The sequence below is a fragment of the Drosophila montana genome, unplaced genomic scaffold, assembly GCF_035044405.1.
Source record: "Drosophila montana isolate Dmon_TW-CO22-7 unplaced genomic scaffold, ASM3504440v1 contig_3285_1, whole genome shotgun sequence".
In the NCBI taxonomy this organism is placed as follows: Eukaryota; Metazoa; Arthropoda; class Insecta; order Diptera; family Drosophilidae; genus Drosophila; species Drosophila montana.
Window position 1 is genome coordinate 173,453 of NW_026998169.1, and position 13,096 is coordinate 186,548.

A 13,096-nucleotide genomic window follows, 5' to 3' on the forward strand; every position below is an offset into this window, starting at 1 on the left:
ATGTAAATACCCTAAGTAAATCGCTTAAATGAAATCACAGGCACTTAAAAAGGCTAAACATAATATTGACACAGAAAAACTAACGAGTTTGATATACATACTATGTATGGACTTAACTTTATTGGGATTTATTACGTTTTGTTAACAAAAAAACTACTGATTATTAAAATACATTATTGTTTTTTCGAAAAGACGCTTAGATGAATCTCAAATTGTATAGAATAATATAGAGCGCTCAAAATATGATTTATATATTGCATTATAATTGAGCATAAGTTGAGTGTTTTTCAAATTTACAAGCGACTCAAAATTATATGAGCTTCGGATATCCGAAGTTGTTGTCTTAGCTTATTTACATTTTAAGATCAATATGGTGATTAGATATTTTACATCTAGATTGTACATGTATGTATTGCTATTTAACTTTGTTTAAATTTTTTTATTTAGAAATCAAAAATGAATAAAGTATATTTTATTTAGTAATAATCGGAACTTTTTCTTTAAATGCAAAAATTAAGTAAATAACGCGAAAAGAAGATAAATTACCCAATCTTATGGACCTACTACACTTCGGAGCTGGGTTCTATTTGTGTCATCAGACAGAAGGCATATTTATTTTGTCATTAAATATATGTTAAATATTACGAGTTGAAGATTGTTAATCAGTATCAAAAGTCCAGTCTCTATAACAGCTACCTGCCCGTTTCTGCGTAAACTAATCCCATAGTCTGTAAGTAACAGAGGTCTTTTAGCTTAAAGCAGCCAGGCGAACTTGGCCATAAGCTTTTAATCACTTAAAATCTAACTTAATTTAAAATAAAGTAGTCCGAGCCGCACGGATCTGCCAAGTATATCGTGTTTCTTTCTTTGGAACGGTCGAAAAAGAGTTGGGCATTTAGTACATTTTGTTTTTTATGCAATCTTAACCAAACTTATTACTTAAAGCATCACTTGACAATTACTTGAACTACATAGCTTCATTTTTTTAAGTTTTTATTTTTATTACTATCTGATATGCTGTTACTGTTTCCTAGCAATTCTATTTGCTAAAATGTTTTCTGTTGGCATAGAAACCCGTCCACCACCAAAAATAAAGAGGGTTAAGACGTTTGTCACGCATAGAAATCGAATGTACTTTAGGTATATTTGTCAAATAGAAGAAATATAGATGATAAATGTTTTGAGTACTTCATTCAAACAAAACATATTTTGTAAGACATTATATTTGGAAAACGATTGCTAAAACAATGTCGGACAACGAGGACTCAGAGCCATGCGACTTTGCAAATATTACGGACCAAGTTCAGCAGCCAGTGCTGGAGCCGGAGGAAATGGGCATTCTTCCGCCCAACCATCCGCTATTGCGGAAATTCCAGCAATCTTTGAAAGAACATCTTCTGCGTACAAAAAACAAGTTAGAAAATGAGATTGTAGACATAAAATACGAAGCTAAAGCCAAGGAGGAACGTCGTGAAGAACAGGGACTGGCCTTGTATGATATGCAAAATAAAATTACCTTCCAAGAACAACAAATTAAAGAAATATCTGCCCAAATTGATGAGCATATTGAAAAGCGCCAACAAGAAGAAGCTGCTGTGGAAATAATTAAAAAGGAATATGAAGAAAAAGTCAAATTAACAAGAGCCCAAAAAACGTTGTATCAGAACCGCATGATGGAGCTAGAAGACCTGCAAAGCTTGGGTAGTAATATAAGGAAATGGGCATATGAAGTCGAAGACGAAGTTAAAAATGCCAAACGGATTGTTAGCAGAGATGCTCAATTGCAAAAGCAGCTGTCTGAGGAGAAAAGAAAATCGGACATCCTTTTTTATCGGCTGGATATGGAAGTAAAAAAAAAAGAAGCCGAGCTGCAATCTATTTCCGAAGATGAAATCGCAATTAAGGAGGTGGTCAATATACTCAATATGAGCATAGCAGACGCCAACACCGACTTGGAGGCTCTACAAAATGAACACAAGCGATTACTACAGGCCTGGAGTGAAGTCATCATAGCAATTCAGCTAAGAGACAAAATCTTATTTCAAGTTCAGGACAATATTCGGTATGTGATATAGGTATATGCTGAATACTAAATAATTATTGACTATATTGATATATATATTTATAGAAAACAAAAAGAGTCAATAAAATTGAATTCAAATGGGATTGATGCCGTGAAAAAACAAATCGCAAGAGAGATGGAGCTCAATAAAAAACTGGAGTCATTTAAACAGCGAATGGCCGATGATATGAGTAACCTTAGTCGAGACTGTAAGTAAATAAGTTCCAAGTCCATTTTACTTATTAATTTGTATTGTCGTAATTACCAATTTGTACAAAGGTCAACGGGAAGTGGATACCCTAGTCGTGCTGCAGACAAAGCTTGAGGAATTTCCAGACTTTTTGGCTCGAACTGAGACTGATTTACAAGAAGCCACTCGTGAAGGGACTAAATTATTATCAGAAATCCGGCGGCTTGATCACATATTGGACAAAAATCACCAAAAAAAATTTCGAATTGAGGAAGCCATACTAAAATTAGCCCAGGACCAACTGATTACGGACAAAGCTAGTGCGTATCGCTTAAAATTATTGAATAAGGCACAAGAGCACCGTCGAAACGTGGACTTGTCATTGTCGAAGGTACAAAATCAATTGGCATTAGCCATGCTCGATGTGGAAAAACTGCGAAGCATCCTATTTAATACAAAAAAAGAAAATGACAAGATTCAAGAAAATCTCACTAACGCAGAACAAAAATCAAATAGCTTGGATGAAGACTTAAAGCAAATGCAAAACAAAATTGAAATCAAAATGAAGCGATTCGAAAAGTTGAACAGCCAAGTTGAAGAAATCCAAAACGCGTATGGTGAAGATGCTGGTAGTCCTACTGAACTTAAGGTAAGCTTATATATTTGCATTGCTTTTGTACATCCTAAAGGTGTAGTGCGGTTCACATATCTCTTATTCGTTAATTAACGACTATTGAATTCATATTGCATAAGATTTATTTGTTGATTTAAAATATACCCACATCTATTTTACAGATTAGACAAATAGAAAAATCCATTCACCTCGGTGAGCACCAAATCAGAGAACATCAACAATTTTGGATAATGCTCCAAAATCACTTTGTAAATTTGACCCACAAAAGAAGCGAACAGTTACATGAAATTCAGGTGACTCGAAAACGTAAGTATAGTTCAGTACAAAACGAGAAAGTAAGAATATCTTTGGCACGCCGAAGATTTAATACATGCTGAGTTTGTTTAAAATATCTTTGAAAACAAAACATTTTGTCATATAAGATTCCACCGATCTTTCCTATATAAGCTATATGATATAGTGCTGAGAATCATAATGCAACTGATAAATCCCGAGTTTTGTCAAGTTATGTTTATATAACAAAAGATTTCCATATCAGAGCCAGCTTTTCGACCGGTCGGTTCTAAGGCAGCTGAATGATAAAGTATTTCGATGATGCTACGATTTCACATGCATATAAGTATAATAAGACTCGTAAATTAAAAATTTGTGTAAGATATCTTGAAAAATAAAAAAGTTGTTCATACAAGTAATTAGTGTACGCCTGAGATCGTGATAACATACTCAGGTTTTGGCTTGTGCGACATATATGTATCATATATTCCAGGCCAACATCAACAGCTGAGTTGATTGAGCCCTATCTATCTGGGTTCACGATATATCCGACTAGGTACATCTTTTTATGATCTTTCTGAGAAATATGCTAGTTAATTGACAATTGTTTCAACATATCTTTTTAGAATTGTCAATCATAAAGCAAAAATCGCTTAAGGTGGAACAAGAACTAGAAATATCTGAAAATAAGACAAGAGATCTGAAGCTCGACATTCAGAAGTATACCTCGAAACTGGAACTGCTCAACGAGAAAATATACACTAAAAGAAAACACCATGATGTCGAAGAGAGCGTATATGAGCACGAACAGGCTGAGCTTAGCCAAAAACTAAAAGTAAGTATGTGAGTCTCCTTGGCTATTATTTGTAACTCGCTTTGTTTTTTTAGGACACCGAGATGAGCACATTAAAGTTGGAAAAAGATATAAACGAGTTGATTAATGAAATTGAACTGAGCAAGGATCTGGTGCTGGATAACCATAGAGAAGCATTATCTTGGGAAACCAAGCACAAACTGATTGAGGAAACTATAGATTGGACTAAAACAGAGCGCTCATTGAATGGTGAAATTGGAGCAATGAAGGTAGAAATTCACAGAATGACAATTCGCTTTAATCAATTGAAACGCGCACAAGAAAAACTGGTGCAGGACTTGGAGCATTGTGTAATGCATCGAGAACAAATTTTCGTAAATGCAACTGTCAAAGAACATGTTGACGCAAAAAAGAAAAAATATAAGAACCAATCGCAGGCCCAAATGAAACTTGAAGAATTACGAAATAAGACAAAGGTTATTCAAAATGAAATAGTATTTCTCTCAGAAACCCGGCTCATAGATGATTTAAACAATATAGAGCGCATGGTCTACATTCTTAGAAAGAATCAAAATGATCTGAAAGAAGTTACTAATAAAGATGCCTCCATTCGATCCCAGATCCAGGACGCTCTACTCTATAAGCATAACAATTTGGAGCAAATAATTCGCAAACAGAATCGTGCAAAAGCATTCCGCAGGCTAAATAATATGAAGGGACAACATAAAATCCTACGCTCGGAGAGTAGCATTCAAACGCAATTTGAGGGCCAACTTGAAATGAATGACACTCTGATGGAAATAGTTAAGACCCTACGTCGTGACTATCCCGAGAAAAAATCGTTCTTTTCAAAAATTATTCATTTCTTAAAAGAATAAATTAACTTTAAAAATTGTGCAAATCACTGGTTGGCGCGTCTCCGTTTTAATTCTGAACTATAATTAGATTATAGATATGTACGGTAAATTTAGTTTTGGTCAAAATTCATGTGAAAATGGGACCCTCAAATATCCTATATAAACATAGTTCAAAATTTCCACCCCCATAGCTTGGTCAAATCTCACCCGAGTTTCACGAGGTTTGCGTCTTTGCTTATGGTTTCGCCCGCAACAGTGGCATATTGGCTTACCGTCCGATCGGTTTCCAACTAATCGCTTTATCGATCCAACTCGGTTACCAGAGCCCAAGTTTTTATGGACATCGCGGCGGGGTTTAGAAATTAGTCTGTTCGGGGCCGTACTGCTTCTTTTGGTCCTTTGGCCAGTAGTGAACACCGATACCGACTTCTTTGCTAGCTTAGCGTATCTAGCGTATTTAAACGCTGATGCAGCTACAGTATGCTCCACTCTTCGCAGGGTGACTCCACCAAGGCCTTTCTCGGTTTTTAGTGTTTTGGCAGCTGTAGTGCAGATCAGCTGGTTGTGAATGGCGCTGTTACACTGAAAGCAACAACTTGCACAAATATCTTCGCCAGAGAGTCCTAATGCACTTGAGCAGAAAAAACGACCAACAGCGAACAAAAACATTCCGAGGAGCCGCCTCCACCTCCCTTGCGTGGATCGTGGCCGGCCGCCCTCTACGAAATCAATCCCAAGTGTCCGTTCTTCTATTTGTGTATATACATGTTTCGATTGTTCGATTAGCGGACAGGCTGCCGCGGTCGTTACGGATTCCCGATGATAGCGGCCAGTATGTTAACTTGTATGTGATATGTACACATGCATTCAGAAGCCTCTTGGCTTCTCAATATAACCACACGTTTTGTTTAATTACTTCTGGGATAGCTATTAAATTAAAAAAAGATACTTGATCTGTATATACTATTATTATACACACATACACACAGCGCAGAATACAAAACAATCGCAATTGCAATGCTGTTTATAGAATCTTATTGTGCGATAGAATATTCATGTATTGTTAAATGGACAATTGCATTAAACATTAAAGTATGATTTATTTATTTAATTTATTCCTATGGAGTGTAGGCGAAGTGTGGCGATAGCTACATAATAAAAGATAGTTATAATATTCTAGACATTCTACATTTACACAAAATCATTATACCCGGTTTCAGGGTATACACGAATTTCGATATCGATTCCTATCGATTACATGGAAACAAGGCAAGTTGTCGATAATCGGAGATACTCGTCCGGGCTCGGGTATCGACTACATACAACATTTCAAATTCGAAGTATTTCCATGATCGCCGCGTTCATAAATAACAATGGATAGACAGACAGACTGATAGAGTTTCATACCATTGAAGCTAAGTAATAATTTATATACCACTATACTCTTTTGACTAATTTCGAATAGGTTAGTTTATAAAAATACGAATTAAAAAAATTAATTCGCTGCATAGTTGCTTCTTGAAGAAACCTCAAATTCGAATGCAGACCAAGAAATGCACTTGCTATCTAAGTTTTATGGCATCATTTACATATTGGGTGATTTTAAATTAAATATAATATCTCAGAAAGTCCGTCAGCCTTTTATTTTATGACATTTACATATATCTGAAAAAATGAATTGAAGAGCATAGATCTTGGATAAAAGCGTTTATCATCGATACTTTTAATATTCTTTATGATAACGTATTTACTCGATATCAGAAACGCGCATGCGCGGTTTTTTAGTTACGCTTCTGAATTCGAGTGGATCAAGCTATTGACAAAAGTTTTTCATAACACTCTTTAGAATATTAATTAAAGTTTTTATTAAATATATAAGTATGCATGCATTTGTTGACAAATAGTAGAATAAGTTTTTAATGTACAATATTAATACACATATACATATAAATATAAAAAAGTGAAATTCACAAACCTAGAATATATACAGGTACACAATACATATGCATATGTAAATGTATATTTATATTTTTAAATATATAAATCGTTGAACATATAACGCATATATACCTATATATGTACATGTATATTAGTAGTGGAAAGCTATTAAACTTATTTATGTAGGTAAAAAAAAATAATTTTTGTCCAAAAGAAATTGTTACGGTAATTTGACTAAACAGCATTTAAATGCTTCGTTAGGCTCTGACATGATAAAAATATTATCAACAAGTAAGATTGCGTTCGTCGGACGTGCTCGACTAGGTCATGCATTTCGACCAAATATATACAAAAAGATACAAACAAGCACGTGCCAATTTCCTTAGCACCACACTTCGGGAAATGTATTCGTTAATTAACTTAATTTTTTTCATTTCCGATCTTTATGAATGTGTAAATACCAAAGCTATACCATCCAAACTGATTAATTTCAATTGGTGGCGCGAGGTCAATGTACATATGTACATATCTCATGTCGACCAACATCGAGGCGTAAGCGTTAGAAGTTGTAGAAGCCTCTCAAGCAGCAAACCGAACCTAGATTTGGCAGCCCTTATCCCCAGACCGAAGCTTTAAGCACTTGAGAATTATAAGCAACGAAAAGGCAAAGCTAGCAAAACCAAAGTCGAATCTCATGTGCTTACTCCTGTGGCATACCAGGAGGTTCCCTAAATAGATATTCAGACCACCTGCTGCTCACTCTTGCGGCTTATAACATTCAGTTGTTGGTTGTTAACCTAAATTTAAATTATTTTCCGCATGCTTAAATTTAGTTAACACTGAACAAGGCACTGAAATCAATTTTTCGTGCATTCAGGGCTTCTGTATATGTATATGTGTATAGATAAAAGCCAATAATTGATCTAACTTAATTATTAACTCAACAATAATTTGTTCATAGGAAATATTTTTAAAATTGATAACATGGAAATATCAACGGAACCAGCATTTCTTGAAGTCGAGCTTCCACAGACTCTACTTGAATCTCCATCAGTTTCTACATTCTTGCCAGACGAAGAGGCCTCGATATTTCCGTTGCTATCAAGTAACGGCGGACTGGAGCCTGTTTTATTATCACACCCATTAAGCCCAACCATTGTTGCTAGCGATATTACCTCATCTAATATAAGTAATACAGACTGCAAGGCGGAAACGAGCTCTTCTGGAAGTAGCACCGGAATCGCAATGGATGCCATGGAAACTGCGTCAAGTAGCCTTTTCAATAAAGTGAACTACCATCATTTACAAAACAACAACGTTACGAGTCAAGTAAATAAAAAAAGCATAATAAATATAGCATGTACTAACGCTAGTACTAACTATCTGGTGCTTTTATAAAAAAACAGCCTAGCTAAATACAAAAATGTCTCGTCAAAAGGGAAAAAATGCGACTGAAATTTAAGAAAATTCAAATACATTAAATAAATTTAACTTTTCGAATAGTTCGCAAGACTCTAATGAAAACCCCGGTATTTTTTCATGACATCCTCACAGTTATAAAGCTAGAGCCCCAAATTTGACAGATATACCTTTTATTTATGCAGTTTAAGGGTCTAAGAGTCCCAAGTCCTTATTTAAGAATACTTTCGACTCAATGCTGTAACTACCAAACATGTAAAATAAAAGTTTACCAAGAGGCTTATAGAAGCCATTCTGTAGGTGTTGAGGCTTGCACCTAAAAAGAGGTATTTCTAGTCGGACACTCTCGACTAGAGTACTCTTATACGATTTGCTTTTTACTAATTGTGCTGCATTCATCAGGATTCCAGTAGTCACTGTTTAAAAGGAAATAGAAGAAAATCTAAAGAAACACCTTCTTTTGTGTCTTGGAATTGGCCACTTATTCGAAAATGTACATTTTTCGTTTTCCTATCTGGAATCTTAGGAATATGCGCTATTGTTGTTGCTCAAATTGTCAGCATGCCAAAATTTTGCAATCCCAAGTAAGTAACACTTATGCAAGCTATGTGGAAATTAACTACTACTATGTCCCTATTCTGCAGGACTGCTTGGTATCGAGGAAGCGTATTTTATGAAATTGATCCGGCATCTTTCAACGACTCTAATAATGATGGAATTGGCGATATTAGTGGAATAATATATGGAATAGAGTATTTAGCAAACTTAGGTATATCTGGAGTACGACTCAACTCTATTTTTCCTTCCGGTCCTCATTACGATCGAGATATTAATACAATTAGACCTGAACTGGGAAACCTGAGTACTCTTCATAAATTAGCCAATGTCTTACATGCACACAATATGAGTCTTTTATTAGATTTGCCATTGCAGCACGTGATTGCTGGGAGAAAGGATGATGAAGTTCTTGATGTTATTTCAAAATCTTTACATCATTGGATTGACATCGGGGTGAACGGATTTTATTTAAAGGGACTGGAATCATTTATAAATAATGAAACCCTATTAACATGTTTATCATCTTGGAAAGGTGTAATTGGCAAAGATAAAGTACTTATAGTAGGGGAATCGTTTTTAAAATACAAGTCCAAATCGGAACTTTCTTTATTGTTTGAGCATATCGATTTGGTTGACTTTACTTTAAGTATTGAAAATAATTCACAAAAAATGAAAGAACGAATTGAACTTATTTTAAACGATATGCCAGTTGCCGAAGACAGAACATGGATTCATTGGTCTATTGGAAGAAATACCTTGGATACACCCGACAGTAGTCAATCAACTATTTCTAAGATTTTCGCTGCAACAATAATGCAGCTTATTTTGCCGGGGACACCAAATATTATGCATGAAAATGCGATAGCCACTACAAAAATTAAAATTAAGAACAATTCGGTACAACCTATAGAGCTTTGGGCTGAAAAATTATATAATATAACGGATCAAGAGATGAACGTAAAATCGTTGGACAAGCTAATATTGGTACAGAGGATGATATCCTTACGCGAGCATTCTCCAGCAATGTACAAAAATGTTGTATGCAAGTTCACTGAGAATAAGTCAAATACCCAAATACTAGCACATAGCAATGCAGACGTTCTAATAATAGTCCGATATTACCCCCGAAAAAATTCATTTGTATCAATAACAAATTTTGGGAGTACTAAAGTTGTTTTAGATTTAACATCAATGTTTTATAGTGGCAATGAAATGCTTAATATAGAATCAAATGAGAAAATATATTTTAAACAATTTAAAGTTGATGCATTTAACACGATTGTAGTCAAATTGGATAAATAAAAGTTGTCAGCAGAAATTATACAATAATTTGGTCGTTTTAAAATTACATATGTTATATTATTAAATGTTAAAATATTAAACCAGCAAAATATAATATGAATGGGATATATCACGTGTTGAAAACGTTCGAACTGCTTGCCACCGAATAAAAACCCAGAATGTAAGGATATCTATTTTTCTATACAATAACTTAACTATCGACCGATCGGGAGCTATAGCAGCTATATTATATACTGGTCAAATATTGATAGGATTTAGCTTATATATATAAAGCATAGTAAAACTAATAATAATATCTTGATAACGACCGATCGTTCCTATGGCAGCTACATATATGATATTGTGGTCCGTTCCAGCCGGTCATCAGGAACCGATTGACCCTAGATCCAAACTCACAAAAATAGATTGCAGTCATTGATGAAGGCACATAAGATTTGTGTTCAATTTCATTATTTCAAGTTGGGAGTAGGTAATTGAATGCTGCTAGCCCACATGCTGCCAAAATTCCACTGTTGCTGACCAAAATCTCCCAGCATATGAAGAAAGTATATATATTGCATCTTCACAAAGCTACAAAGTACCATGTTAGACTTCAATCTCAATCATATAGGGCTCTCTTCATTTTTGTTGTCTGAGCTCACCACTTATGCGATTCTTTTTGCTTCTGAAAGGTTTGTCGATCGTCGAGGGATTTCGGAGGGTACACTGCAACTTCATCGGAGCCGATCGCCACCTGCGAGAGTTGAAAGCACGTGTGGAAGAGCAGGAGGGCGCTATAGGCGCATTCGCACCAAAATTGTGCGAGCTAGCGTTGAATCCAACAAGAGACCCTCACTTCGGCGGTCCTTAGGAGGCAGAAGTGAAGTTTGTTTGGTATGCATATGCTTTTTGGGAAGATAGGTGACAAGCTCCTGACAGCGGAGAAAATTGTAATTGGGATTAGATATTTTTCCGTTTCTAAGTACGGCTGTAAGATTTCAACGATGGCAATAAGTTCGCTCAGCCAGTTCGACACCGACAACTCAGATATGGTTGAATTTTACCACATTTCTGAAAATGCGACTATATCCAAATCAAAGGAAGTGTTAGCTATAAAAAGATTTGTAAGCTTAGAAACAAGGCCTCTGGCATTCTGATAGAGAATAGAGACCTAGTCTCTATTCGAATTTAATTTTTTTTTGTTGGCAGTAGTAGTAGGACCTAGTATCGAAAGGAAGATTGACAGGGAAAGGCTGAGTTAGCTCAAGCATTTGAGGAGGCCAAAATGCAGGATCACAGGTGATTAAAAACGCACCAGAAGCCCGCTAGCCAAAAGACGGATCCTTTTTTTTCCAAGTGTCAAGTAGAAAAAAAAATTCCCTTGCCCTTGGTGGCAATGCCTGCTAGTATATATAAATCTATAAGTCTGTGAATATTTTACATTTAAAATCAGAAATTATGATTACATTTTTAATTATCCAAAATTTCAACATACAAAGTTTTAAGGTTTATTAACAATGCAGACTTACAAAAAATAATACTTATGTATTCATATAATGTATGTTCATAGTGCGTTTCCATAAAGAGAAATTTTTTATTTAAAATTCACATATAGAAGCATTCGTACTTTCGTACTTGCAATGTAGTTAGTTAATACATAAAGATACGCCTACTAATTGAAAATACATAAGTTTTTAAGAAAGTAAATATATTAAATTATTTTATGAGCGAGCAAGGTATCTTTTTCAGATAAGACTGTTAAATGGGAAGAAATTGTTTATACTTATTTAAACATGTATACCGAATAAAATTCCACTTGATTATAAGTGAAACAACCCTAATATATTATTATGTTTTGTTTTTTTATATCATTTATCGCAACATTCTATTGTTCTTTCGAAAATATTTAAGATTTAAATGTTTTGCAACACACACTTAATCAAATTAAATTGCCCAAACTCTCATCATGTGCTAAGAAGGTTTTGCCTCTACGGTCCAAGTGTACATATGGGCATATCCTTGGCTATGCACGTGATGTTCAGACGAAATATATAAACTATACCCTTTTATAAGGAGTTGTCTTCCACATCATCATTAGAAACAAAATAATTCCTTGGGTTGCCAAAATTTGAATACCCTTCCAGGATTATACAGAGTATAATCTTTACGAAATATTTCCACGTTTAGGCGCACAAAGATGTTATTTTTAGCAACTTTGTCAATTTTGATTAAATTGTCTCGTATGGAATTTAATATTCTGATGTTTATGATTATTATTTTTTGTTGTCCAGCTTGGTTTAAACTTTTCGACAGCTTTATGATATAGCGTATTAGGTTTCCAGATATTCTCTCATTAGGGTTTCCTTTTCCTGTTTTTTGCATTTGTTGTATTAGAGTTAGATGGCAAATATTTTACAGAAATTCTTTTAGTTACCAAACAATTAAATTCTTAGACTTTTTATGGTATACAAAGTGACAACTATTGCATTAAAATAAAAGCGTTCAAATATCTTCAGTTTCTTCACAGTAGATATGCCCGTATGTACATACCTACACACAGATTGCTTTTGCTCTCTCTATAAGCCAATGTCGATTAATCGTGCGTAAATACTTTGAGAGTAAATAATTATATATATACCATTCATTTGTAAGTTTTCAAATCACACGACATTTAATTAGAGATGTAAACATTAATTGTTGTCGGGAATGTTAGTCAGTTTAATACATTAGAGTTTAAAAATTTTAACTTGTAAATGATCAAAAATATAGGTTTAGCTCAATTATGCTAATTATATAATATTAGCTTGAAAATATGTGTTTGATGTTGATATATGAGTTATCCGGAAAACCACATAGAAAATACCTCATCGAAATAAGTTTACGTGCAAATCACCTCTCTCCGTATTTTAACAGCTTCAAAATGATCGAAAAAAGTATTCTAAGTTATAGAGCTGGAAAATCTTTGACTGACTCCAAAGCAGATACTTAAAATTGGATTTTATTAAACTTTGTTTGATTATTGTGTTTATTGATATATTTTCATAAATCTTTGAAATGATTTCGTAGCGGA

The 13,096-nt window shown here is 34.5% G+C and overlaps 1 protein-coding gene and 1 long non-coding RNA gene across 4 annotated transcripts; both read left to right on the top strand.

The window, feature by feature from the left end:
- The first annotated feature begins 1,161 nt into the window (after nt 1-1,161).
- On the top strand, nt 1,162-4,877 carry LOC135434275 (coiled-coil domain-containing protein 40). Its single transcript, XM_064690796.1, has 6 exons — nt 1,162-2,062; nt 2,129-2,271; nt 2,342-2,901; nt 3,048-3,192; nt 3,786-3,994; nt 4,048-4,877. The coding sequence occupies exons 1-6, from the start codon at nt 1,248-1,250 to the stop codon at nt 4,849-4,851; spliced, it is 2,676 nt and encodes an 891-aa protein (XP_064546866.1). The 5' UTR covers nt 1,162-1,247; the 3' UTR covers nt 4,852-4,877.
- Nucleotides 4,878-6,624: 1,747 nt separating this feature from the next.
- Nucleotides 6,625-10,074, top strand: LOC135434277 (uncharacterized). 3 transcript variants are annotated; one of them, XR_010437206.1, is made up of 5 exons: nt 6,625-6,708; nt 7,730-8,097; nt 8,590-8,771; nt 8,832-9,049; nt 9,107-10,074. It is a non-coding gene; the product is annotated as an uncharacterized LOC135434277 (long non-coding RNA). The 3 variants fall into 3 exon arrangements; XR_010437204.1 differs by having other exon boundaries at nt 8,832-10,074; XR_010437205.1 differs by lacking the exon at nt 6,625-6,708 and adding an exon at nt 6,806-6,820 and having other exon boundaries at nt 8,832-10,074.
- Nucleotides 10,075-13,096: the final 3,022 nt, after the last annotated feature.

What these genes read in the sequence shown, in the direction of transcription:
- LOC135434275 (XM_064690796.1), top strand. Translation starts at nt 1,248, where the DNA reads ATGTCGGACAACGAGGACTCAGAGCCATGCGACTTTGCAAATATTACG. An exon ending in GAGTAACCTTAGTCGAGACT is followed by an intron (nt 2,272 to 2,341) that starts GTAAGTAAATAA and finishes ATTTGTACAAAG; the next exon opens with GTCAACGGGAAGTGGATACC. An exon ending in GTAGTCCTACTGAACTTAAG is followed by an intron (nt 2,902 to 3,047) that starts GTAAGCTTATAT and finishes TCTATTTTACAG; the next exon opens with ATTAGACAAATAGAAAAATC.